This window comes from Hevea brasiliensis, chromosome 3 (genome assembly GCF_030052815.1).
Source record: "Hevea brasiliensis isolate MT/VB/25A 57/8 chromosome 3, ASM3005281v1, whole genome shotgun sequence".
NCBI lineage: Eukaryota > Viridiplantae > Streptophyta > Magnoliopsida > Malpighiales > Euphorbiaceae > Hevea > Hevea brasiliensis.
In genome coordinates, this window is record NC_079495.1 from 94,792,884 (window position 1) to 94,804,321 (window position 11,438).

The 11,438-nt window shown below is 26.4% G+C and overlaps 1 protein-coding gene across 1 annotated transcript; it reads right to left on the minus strand.

Moving 5' to 3' along the window:
- Positions 1 to 291: 291 nt before the first annotated feature.
- LOC131178689 (receptor like protein 21-like) lies at positions 292 to 7,501 on the minus strand. The gene is made up of 9 exons (XM_058144065.1): positions 7,084 to 7,501; positions 6,826 to 6,981; positions 6,356 to 6,493; positions 6,130 to 6,207; positions 5,792 to 5,950; positions 5,596 to 5,670; positions 4,585 to 4,659; positions 2,905 to 3,051; positions 292 to 2,825 (listed from the first exon to the last, which is right to left on the minus strand). Exons 1-9 carry the CDS (start codon positions 7,484 to 7,486, stop codon positions 592 to 594), a joined length of 3,465 nt encoding a protein of 1,154 aa, XP_058000048.1. The 5' UTR covers positions 7,487 to 7,501; the 3' UTR covers positions 292 to 591.
- Between the last annotated feature and the right edge of the window lie 3,937 nt (positions 7,502 to 11,438).

Sequence of the window (11,438 nt, forward strand, 5' to 3'; positions counted from 1 at the left end):
TAAGTACACACAACTATAGTATAATGAAAGTGCCTTTTAGGTGTTTTCATAGTTTTGGTTTAGATGGTTTAGATTTTTTACTTTGATTTTTATAGTTTTGTTGTATTATTATACTTGGTCTTATGAAAATTTTCTATTAGTTCTATGGTTTATATTAATTAATTAGTATAGAAATTTTTCTAAAGTTGCATATAAATAAAATTAAACTAGAGTACATATAATAAGTATAGATAACATGTAATACACACACACACACACACACACATATATATATAGTCATAAATGTAGTGATTACAAGTGAAAACAAGAATAAATTTTACAACCACACTAAACACACTAATCCTTAGGTATACTTCATCTATAACTCTTTTTTGGTTATAAGCATAACGATTTTATTAATAGAGAATAGGAGGGGGAAAATCACCAAAAGAAGGATCCCAGACCAACAGGTCTACCCCATTACACCCTGAACTAGAAACTAACTTCTAATGGTGATGAAAAAAACCCCTTAAAAGAGCAACAAATAAGACAACAAAACAAAACAAAGAAAAGATACAAAATAAAACAAAGTTGTAAGCACTATAATCAGCTCTAGAAGATCTTAGAACTAATGACATTAATTAACGATACAAAATGAATATCTAAATTTAATAAAATATCAAATAAAAAGTAATAACATGAAAACATATATTCTCTACTGTGATGAATCAAGCTTTGTTGCCAATGAGGAAGAATATAAAGAGAGGTGATGGCTGCCAAAAAGAATATGATAAAAGTTACTGAAAAACATACTAAGAAAGCCCCACGATCAATTTCATACCATTTCCCACTTACTTCATGTCGTGACTCCACTTGTGACGAAGGTGATTCAACATTATTATCATTGCATTTTCTTTCCACTTGAGGTCCACAAAGAAATGGGTTCCCTTCATAGCTGTTACTCTCGAATGTACTGAACTGTCCTTTCATGTCTGGAATTTTGCCTGATAAGTTGTTGTGAGCCACGCTAAATACTTCTAGAAAGTTTAGATCTATCAATTTTGAAGGAATCTCTCCACTTAAATTATTATAAGAGAGGTCTAAACTTTCTATTTGTGATAAATTCGAAAAAGATCTCGGGATGGATCCTATCAATTGATTGTGTGATAGGTTTAATGCATGAATCTGGGATAGCTCTCCTAGCTTATGTGGAATTTCACCTGTTAGGTTATTAGCTGACAAATCTAATCCAGACATGTAATTGAGAGCCTTATACTTATACGTGCTAGCTCTATATTTTGTAAAAAACTCAATTTCTTCCTCAATGACTTCATAAAAAACAGAAGTGTCAAAGCCTTTGTGAAGTGATATGGGAATCATGTATTGTGAGGACATACTTACAGTTGTGCTATCATAGAAATCTCCTTCTTCCTTTCCAAAGGAGAGATTATGTAAGCAGTGGGGAATGGACCCAGACAAAAAGTTTCTTGAGAGATCTAATAAGCTGATGTAGTTTTGCTGACACAACCAATTTGGAATGAAGCCACTTAAATGATTTTCTCCTAATAAAAGAACTCTCAAGTCATTTTGAAACTCACCAGTGTTATTAGGAATGGTGCCTGACAACTCGTTATTGCTCAAGTCTAATACCTTCAGTGTCGAAATATTGAGCAAAGCTTCTGGTATTGAACCAATGAATCTGTTACCTTGCAAATTTATTTGTTCTAAATAATTTCCATGGAAGAAAGAAGGCAATGGCCCAGAAAAATTGTTGTGAGAAAGGTCTAGGTACTCGATTGAAAGAAGTTCCTTTGAAATACGACCTTCAAAAAAATTATTATGTAAATTGACATAACGTAGAGATGTGAAGTTACCCATCCAGTGTGGAATCTCACCATGCAATCGGTTGTTGCTCAAATCTAACCATTGAATCTCTGGGCCACGCATTTGGTGACTAAAATAAGGGAGTAAACTTGCTAGAGTTCCCTCAAATTGGTTGTCATTCAATTGCAGATAATCAAATCGAGTGATGTTAAATATCATTATTTGACCGTGGAAGTTATTATAAGATAGCCTCAGATGTGTCAAGAAAATGCAACTTGAAAGCAGTTCCTTCGGTACTTCCCCTGAGAAGTTGTTATGAGACAAATCTAAACTCATCAATTTACAGTCATCGCCAACAGCAAAAAGAAAATCACCTTGAAAATAATTTCTGGCTAAATTAAGATGTCTCATGTTCGGAAGCATCTTTGTGCCAATTTCTTGAAGCTGCCCATTGAAAGAATTATTCTGAAGATTTAAGATCTCAAGTCCTCCATTGTTCTCAAGCAACCAATTAGGAAACCTTCCTTTTACTTTGTTGTGTGACAAGTCAAGTGCTTCCAATTTGAATTGGTGAAAGAGAAACTCAGGAATGCTGTCGAGGCCACAACTTTGCATTATAAGAACCTTTAACTGAAATGAAGGAATCCAACCAGTCTCAAACGTAATGTTGTTGCCGCTTAATATAAGTGCCTCAAGGCTGGAATAATTAGCCAATAAATTGAATGAGAATAAGCCCTCAAAAAGATTATTGCTAAGATCAATAAATTTGAGGGAGGACTTGAAGTTAGCTGGCGAAGATGAAGGAATGTTTTTGACTGAGAATATGCCTTCAAAACGATTATAGCTAAGATCAATAAATTTGAGGTTAGCTGGCCAAGATGAAGGAATGTGCCCTGTTAATTGGTTTCCAGACAGATCTAAGAATGTGAGAGATGTCAAATTGTCAAGGCATTGAGGAAGACTACCCCCAAATTCGTTATAGCCAAGGTCTAACTCTTGAAGACCCTTCAAGCCACACAAACCTATATAACAAAGGATTAACATAAAAATCATTGCAATTGATAATAACAAAATTGAAATTTTGATTTCAGATAAACTTACTTTGATTTGGTAAAGAGCCATTGAGTTTGTTGTAGTATAAAGATAATACTTTGAGGGAAGGTGGAGTCCACATATATTCAGGAATACTTCCAGTAAATTCATTTCCCTCCAAATTCAAAATCTCTAAACTTTTGAAAGTTGATAATTCTGTATAAAGAAAATAATAGATTTAGATATAAGTTAGTTGAATATTAAAATTTAGAAGCACTATTTTCATCACAATTCACAACAATAAAATTAATGATTATAAATAAAATAACTAGCCATAGTTTATGGGATTACTAAATAGCTTTGTTATTAGCTTTGTTAAGCTGATATAAATATTTTGATTTTTAATTTTTAATAAAATCTAATAAAACGAATTAAATATTCAGTTTATTTTTAGTATAATAACTTTATTATTTATAAAAAGAATTCTTGTGCAGGTGAAACTCTATACAGAAATACGTTTGCTTATAAACTATAATTTTGAACAAGTAACGGTTTTTCCTTCCATAAGGAAAAGATATTTATTTATTTATTTCATTATTTATTAATTTTAGCATAAATATGATATAATGTAATTACAATTCATGATTTGTATTTACGCTTTGTTGATATTATATCAACAAAATAAATATAATATTAAAATTATATTTTTATTTTAATAGTTGCTATTAAAATTTATAGAATTCCTCAATTACATGATTTATAAAAAAATTTTGTCGCTGAAGAATTAACAAACCTTCCAGACTTCAATTTATATACTAATTATCCTATTTACATATAAAAGTGTATTTAAAAAATATATAATCCTAAACTTTAACTAATTATTACTTCCTAATATAAATACTTTCCTATTAAAATATTTTTATTTAAAAAACTAATTAAAATAATATTAAAATTAGATATACATATTTCCCTAATTATTATGATGAATTTCTAACTATTTACTTTTGTAATGAATTATCAATCTTAATGCTTAATATTAAATTGATTGACAATAAGATTAAAAATAAGTTATATAATTGTTTGGATATCAAAATTCAACATAAGAAATTTAAATTTAATTTTATTATAAATTATTGATAAATTGTGGATAACATTTTACTTACTAAGCAATATATATATATATATATATTAAATTAATTACATATATCTTATTGTTTAAGTTAAACTCACAAAAATTGTTTTAAATAAATAATTTATTCGTCGTCATTAAAATGACTTATAAATTTTATGTTTATATAAATGAATTTTGTATATTATATTTTTTTTAATGGGAATTAAAATTTTAAATTTTAATATTAATTTTTCTTGCAGCATTAGTGTGATTTAATTAAATTGTCATGTAATTTGTATCACATTTTGAATATATATCAAACTAAAACTATAAATATAAATTTTGAATATTTTATTTATATTTTATTAATTTGTTCATCAAATCCAACATTAGTAATAAGAAAAAAAAATTATGTTAATTTATTATAATTATTTCTATTATTTTTATTTAAGCAGTCACATATAATATTCATAATATTCAGAGTTATTTCAATTGTGAAGTACAGGTTATTTATAAAAATTAACAATCAACCAATTGATTGTATAACTATTTTCAAACTAATTAATCACAATTTATTATGATTTAAATGGAGAGAAGTCCTTTCCAACCTTGAAGTACGAATGGGATCAGAAGGTTACCTTGAAATGGTAGGGTGCTATTGAATCTGTTACCACTTACATCCAAGGATTTCAAGTTCTTCAACTTACTTAATTCTGAATCAAGAGCAGAAAAAGAATAAAAAGAAAATCAAAATAATGAGAACTAGACTCAAAGAAAACAAAATCAAGAGTGCATGGTTGAGTGGGACATTCTGATACAATTAATGAGTGTAAAGAAAACAATTCCAATAATCAAACATACTTTGAATATTGCTATTGAATCTATTGTAACTAAATTTCAATGTCTTGAGTGATGTAAGAGCATCCAATGATAATAAGATACTGCTATTTAATCTATTTTCACTGATTACTATTTGTAGAGTCTCCAATGTAGAGTCTTATAACTATTTGCATTATTTTTATTTAAACGTTCACATATAATATTCTTACAAAAATGCCTATTTAAGGTGGTTTTCTATGTTAGTACCCAAACCTACATTAGAAAAATTCAATTAACATTAATGCTAATATTATTTTCTGTTTATTTTATTATTTATTATACATTTTTTTAATTTGTTAGTCTATTATTTATTATACATTTATATATGTCTGTTTTAAGATAGAATTTTATATATTATATATCACCAAAATTTTATAATGGAGGGATAATTAAGTTCAATTAGGATGAAATTATCTCTTAGAAAAACGTTAGGATAAAATTAAATATATTTAAGCTTTTTGTTTTAAAATTAATAATCTAATAAAGTTCTACAATGCATAAAAATCAACACGGAATTATATTTGAATTAAAATTCAAAATAACAAATCTCTAAAAAATTTATAAAACTTACCATCATTTAAAAATATTTTCAAAATAAATTTGTTTAAATGAATTATATATTATTTTGATATTTTTTGAGTTACATCTTTTTCTATTTTATATAATAATATTAAATATAATATTTAAAAATTAAAATAATGATAATAATTCATACAATGTACAAATAGATACTAATTTATTTTAAGAAGAAAGCAAATATTTTCATTTACTTTGCAATGGCAGAGTTCCGTTCAAGTTGTTTCCCCTAAAATTGAGCACCGTCAAATTTTTCAGTTTAACAAGGTCTGCATCAAAACACAGAGAGTGAGAGATGAAGACCGAAAAAATGAATCAACCATCTTCTACTGCAATAATAGGAAAATAGAAAAGAGATTCGGAGTTGAAATCCAAAAATATATCACATACCTTTGTATGAAAGTGGCCCTTCCAAATTATTATAAGACAAGTCTAGTGTCTCAACGGAAGGAAATATGCTTGAGAAGCTCAATATACCATTGTTGAAATTATTCCAAGACATATCCAAATACTTCAATTTGCTAACCTTTGAGAAATTGCTTTTGAAATCTGCTTAAGTTATTTCATTTGTGAAGTACAAGTTATTCATAAAAATTAACAATCAACCAATTGAAATTAACAATTAATTATATAACCACTTTCAAATTGATTAATCACAATTTGTTGTGATTTAAATGGAGAGAGAAGCCCATTCCAACCTTGAAGTACGAATGGGATCTGAAGTTTACCTTGAAATGGTAGGGTGCTATTGAATCTATTCAAACTTACATCCAAGGATTCCAAATTCTTCAGGTCACTAATTAATTCTGAACCAAAAGCAGAAAAAGAATAAAATGAAAATCAAAATAATGGGAACTAGACTCAAAGAATAGAGTACATGGTTGAGTGGGGTTTGTTGCATGTTCTGATAGAATTAATGAGTGTGAAGAAAAAAATTCCAAGGATCAAACATACCTTGGATAGGGAAGATACCTTCCATGCTATTCTCTCTAAGAATCAAAGTCTTAAGTGATGTAAGAGCACCTAATGATGATAAGATGCTATTATTGAACCAATTGTAGCTGATGTCCAACTCCTCTAATCTTTCAAAACCTATATATACCATACAACTTTATGTTATTTCAGAACATAATTAATTTAATCACTTTCAAACTAAATAATTATGTTGAGAGAAGCCAATTCCAATATTGAAGTAGAAATGGGATCTAAAGAGTACCTTGAGTTGGTAGACTGCTACTGAATTAATTAAATTTCAAATCCAACAATTTTAAGTTTTTCAAGTTGCCTGGTTTTGTATCATGTAACTAATACTAGAAAAGTTGAACTTTAGAAAGGAAAAGAATATAAAACAAAAATATAAAGTAATAAAATTGGTAAAGGGAATTAATTGGATGTTCTTAAAGATGAATTTAAATAAGACATACCTTTGCAAGGGAAGGAACCTTCCATGATATTGTCACTAAGAATCAAAGTCTTAAGTGATGTAAGATTATTCAATGATGATAAGATACTATTATTGAAATAATTAGAGCTAAGATCTAAGACTTCTAACTTCTTCAATTCTGATAATGTTTCAAAACCTGCATATATTATTAAAAAAAGAACTTTCAAAATCTCAATAACTAAAATAATATATTTGTTAAAAAAATGATAATATAAGTAGAAGAGCATAGCATATGTACCTGTGTCATCAATGAAACCACCAATTCTATTGTATGATAAATTAAGACTTCTGAGTTCTTTCAGCTGCTGAAACATTGAAAATTTTACAAACCAAATATTTTCATCATCATAAAACGAATCACTCCTTATGTCTAATTGTCGTGTATTGTTGAGAGAGAGCTTAGTCACGTGACCTGTGGTAGAATTGCACGTAACATGCTCCCATTTACAACAGTCACTCATTGAATCATCAACCCATGAAGAAAGAAGATAGTCTACATCTAATCCATTTGACCCAACAAATTCCTTGAAATCTAACAGCACCAATCTCTCTGTTTCAAAGCAACCTTTGTTTCCATGGATTTGAATCCATAGGATTATAAGACCCAACAATAAACACTTTGCTAAGTTAGCCAACTCCATTTAGAAATGCGATGCTCCCATTCACTACTTCTCCCCTTATTTATATTCATTACCAGTTGTCTACCATCACATCCATAATGATAAAGACTGGGTTCAATTTCTTTTTGCAATGGTTTTAAAATTTATATTCCTTCTAATAATGGTTTATTATGACCTTTATTTTTTTAAAATTATTTAATGAGGTGGGGCTGAAAACTTGAAATGTTGAATTTCTATTTTTTAAAAGAGAAAAAAAAAATTCTTTCAACAAATATGGTGGCTATTCATCAACAAAATGGAGCAATTTGTGTTGTTGGTTGCTCATTCATAATTAATGTGTTAATCAATCACATCATTATATTATTATTATTACTACTTTTTTTTAATAAAAAAATTTTGATCAGAATTCAAATTTGTATCGGAACAAAAAATTCACTCAATGTCAATTAATTAAAATTTATAAAAAAAAATAATAATTAAAATAATTTCTTAAATTTTTTTAATTCACAGATAATGTGAATTGGACTGGCAAGTTGAACCTCGGTTCTAGTCATATTAAATTCACAGTGTAAGAAGGAGAAAGACTGATACATGGCGAATTTTTATTTCATATTTAATTGGGTCAATTTCGATTTTATTGATCCATTTTGGAGTGCAATTTGGTGTAATATATAAAAAGGACGACTTGGACTTGTTATTAGAAGACTTAATTTAAAGAATTTTTTGCTGAATTTTCTTTTTCGAATTTTTCTTAAATAAATTCATAAATTCGTTTATTTTTGTAAGCTTCAAGTAAATTCATTGATCTTTCTAATTCGAGCCCTAATTACATTATCTTTATTGTCTTTTCAGATATTCGTACCAATTTATATTTTCCAGCATCAACTATTGAAATAAGATAATTTTCTTTAATTATCAATTAAATCTGATTAAACTATTAAGTTGTATCACTGATTTCGATTATATTCGATTCAAAGTTTAAGAAAAGGAAAAGGATTAAAATTGGCCTCTAAATGGTTTTGGTCCAAGACGGACTTGGTAAAAATTGACCCATTTTTATTCCACACTTAATTAGATCAATTTTGGTTTGATTCAACGGAAATGGAAAGGAGTGTAATTTGGTGTGATACATGGGACCATTATCACGTCAAGCCTCATGTAGCGAGTATATTTCCGAGCCCTGAAGACATCTTTTCATTTATATTTTCAAGCGTAAACCAAATCAATAAAATAATAAAATTTTAAATTATATTCTATAAATTTTATTTATTTCAACATTATTCAAATTCAAAAATTATAATATCATTATTTGGTAATTTATTAGACCTAATTAGGCAAGAATTTTGTCTTTTTTTATTACCAATTCACTGAATATTTTTACATTGTAAATACTTTTTTTCTATCTTTCCACAAATACCTTTATTTTTTTAATTTTAAAAAATAGTAAAAATTAAATAAATAAATAGTAAAAAGTTTAAGTGGAAAAATAACAATCAAAATTTAATTTCTTATAATTTTTCTCAAGCAAAATGAAAATATTTAATAATTTTTTTTATTTTACTTCATTTTTTACTTTAATTTTAACTTAAAATATTGAATTTTAATTTTTACAAATTCTTCATTGTTTCTTTTTTAAAGATTGTCACTTATTTTATAAATTTTTTTATAAACTAATTAGCATATATTTTATTTTGCAACATTAAACTTCGCTTCTTCTTTAAAATAAAAGGACACATAGATTGGACTTAATTTCATAACAATATTAATGTTAATCAATTACATCATTGTATTATTATTATTATTATTATTATTATTATTATTATTATTATTATTATTATTATTATTAAATCTATAATTCAAAATAAAAAAATTATAATATCATTGATTTGGTTTATTAGACCAAATTAGGCAAAAAAATTTCACTTTTTTTTCTCTTATCAAAGACATATTCACCAAAATTTGCACAATGAAAAAAAATAATTTTTTTTATCTTTATATATATATATATATATATATATATATATATCTCGATTTTTTAATTTTTCATGCGTAAAGAGAATAATTTTACACTTTGCATAAGGGAGGAGAGAGAAATGTTCACTAAGCACCATGCGGGAGCTATTCACATCAGTTTCTAACTGAAAAATCAGTAATTGAAAGTCAGAGGGATTTTACTGTGCAAAATTTAAAAGTTTAGAGGGTTTTATGTTACATTTTAAAGTTATAAAACTATAGTGTTACAACTATATAAGTTCATGGACAGTTATCAAAATTTATCCATTCTTTTGCAGACAACTATTTCAATGATTTATTAATTTCTTAGCAACAATATCATATATGGTCCAACATTCAATTAAAATTTAGATTTTTTTTTAATTTAAATTAAATTTAATGAGCTAAGTAATAATTTTTTTTTCCCTAAAGCTAAGTAATAATTGATTGCTACACAATCTTTAGTTGACATATTATTCATGATTAATAATGACCAAGTCTTAGAAGCGAAATACTCGATTGCTGATTAATAACAAAGAACAATATATTATTAATTTAGCAATGAATATTTTTTCGGTTTACTTAATGAACTACTATGATTTTATTTTATAATTAATTGGGATTTTAAAGTTTATTGTTTTGGGGTTTATTTTGCTTATTGAAAATATTTGAAATTTAAAATTATATATATATATATATATATATATATATATATATATATTAATTAGTGGATTGTCCATTTATTTTATAAATTTTCTATAGACTCTTTAGCAATTTTTCTTACAACATTAAATTTCATACCATCTTTAAAACTTAGAAAGTGATACTTTGATCAACCATTAGAAGAAAACGTGTTCCTCAATCCAATTGTATTAACTTGAAGTCAATTACATTGATGATGGGTAAGTGGTCCTATTATATCATCTCAAATTTTCTAACAAGATAGCGATATTATTAAATTTTCAAGAATTTTATTCATCTCAACGTATTGACTGAGATATTTAAGTCTTCTTTTCTAACAACCCTTCATTAATATTATATTAGAAAAGACAATTCAATCAATGTCATTTAATCAAAATTTATTATTATTATTATTATTATTATTATTATTATTATTATTATTATAGATAGCAGTTTATTATGAACTTAATTTTTTTTAATTATATTATAATGAAAAAACCGTAAATCAGATCATATTCGATTAAATCAGATTAGACTATGAAAATGAGTCATTAATTTCAATTATATTCAATTCAATGTTTAAGAAGAGGAGAAAGACCGAAATTGGCCTCTAAATGGTTTTGGTTCAAGACAAACTTGGTAACCATTGACCGATTTTTATTCCACGCTTAAGTAGATGAATTTCGGTTTTATTCAATGGAAATGAAAGGAGTGCAATTTGGTGTAATATATGGGACCATTATCACATCAACCCTGAAATTTAGGGTTTGGGATGACTTGGACTTATTATTAGATGACTTAATTTATAGAAATTTTGGTTGAGTTTTCTTTTTCATTTCGATTGAATTTTTCATAAATAAATTCATAAATTTTTTTTATTATTTCTTTTTCATTTTCATTAAATTTCACTATTATTTTTAAAACTTAGATAGGGACATTTTAGTGAACTGTTAGAAGAAACGTGTCTCTTAATGCAATTATGTTGACTTGAAGTCAATTAAATTGATGGTGGCTAAATGGTCTATTATATGATCATCTCAAATTTTCCAACAAGATAGCAATATCATCAAATTTTCAAGAATTTTATTCATCTAAGTGTATTGATTGGGATGCTCAAGTATTCTTTTGCATGATTCATTAATTTTTTAGCAACAATATCATATGTGGTCCAACGTTCAATTAGAATTTAGATTTTTTTTTAATTTAAATTAAATTTAATGAGCTAAGTAATATTTTTTTTTTGGTCTAAAGCTAAGTAATAATTGATGGCTACACAATCTTTAATTGACATATTGTTCAT

Coding starts and splice junctions, on each gene's coding strand:
- LOC131178689 (XM_058144065.1), bottom strand. CDS start 7,486: ATGGAGTTGGCTAACTTAGCAAAGTGTTTATTGTTGGGTCTTATAATC. Junction 6,494..6,825: donor AGGTTCCTTCCCTTGCAAAG/GTATGTCTTATT, acceptor TGGTATATATAG/GTTTTGAAAGATTAGAGGAG. Junction 4,660..5,595: donor CGGAACTCTGCCATTGCAAA/GTAAATGAAAAT, acceptor CTCTTGATTCAG/AATTAAGTAAGTTGAAGAAC.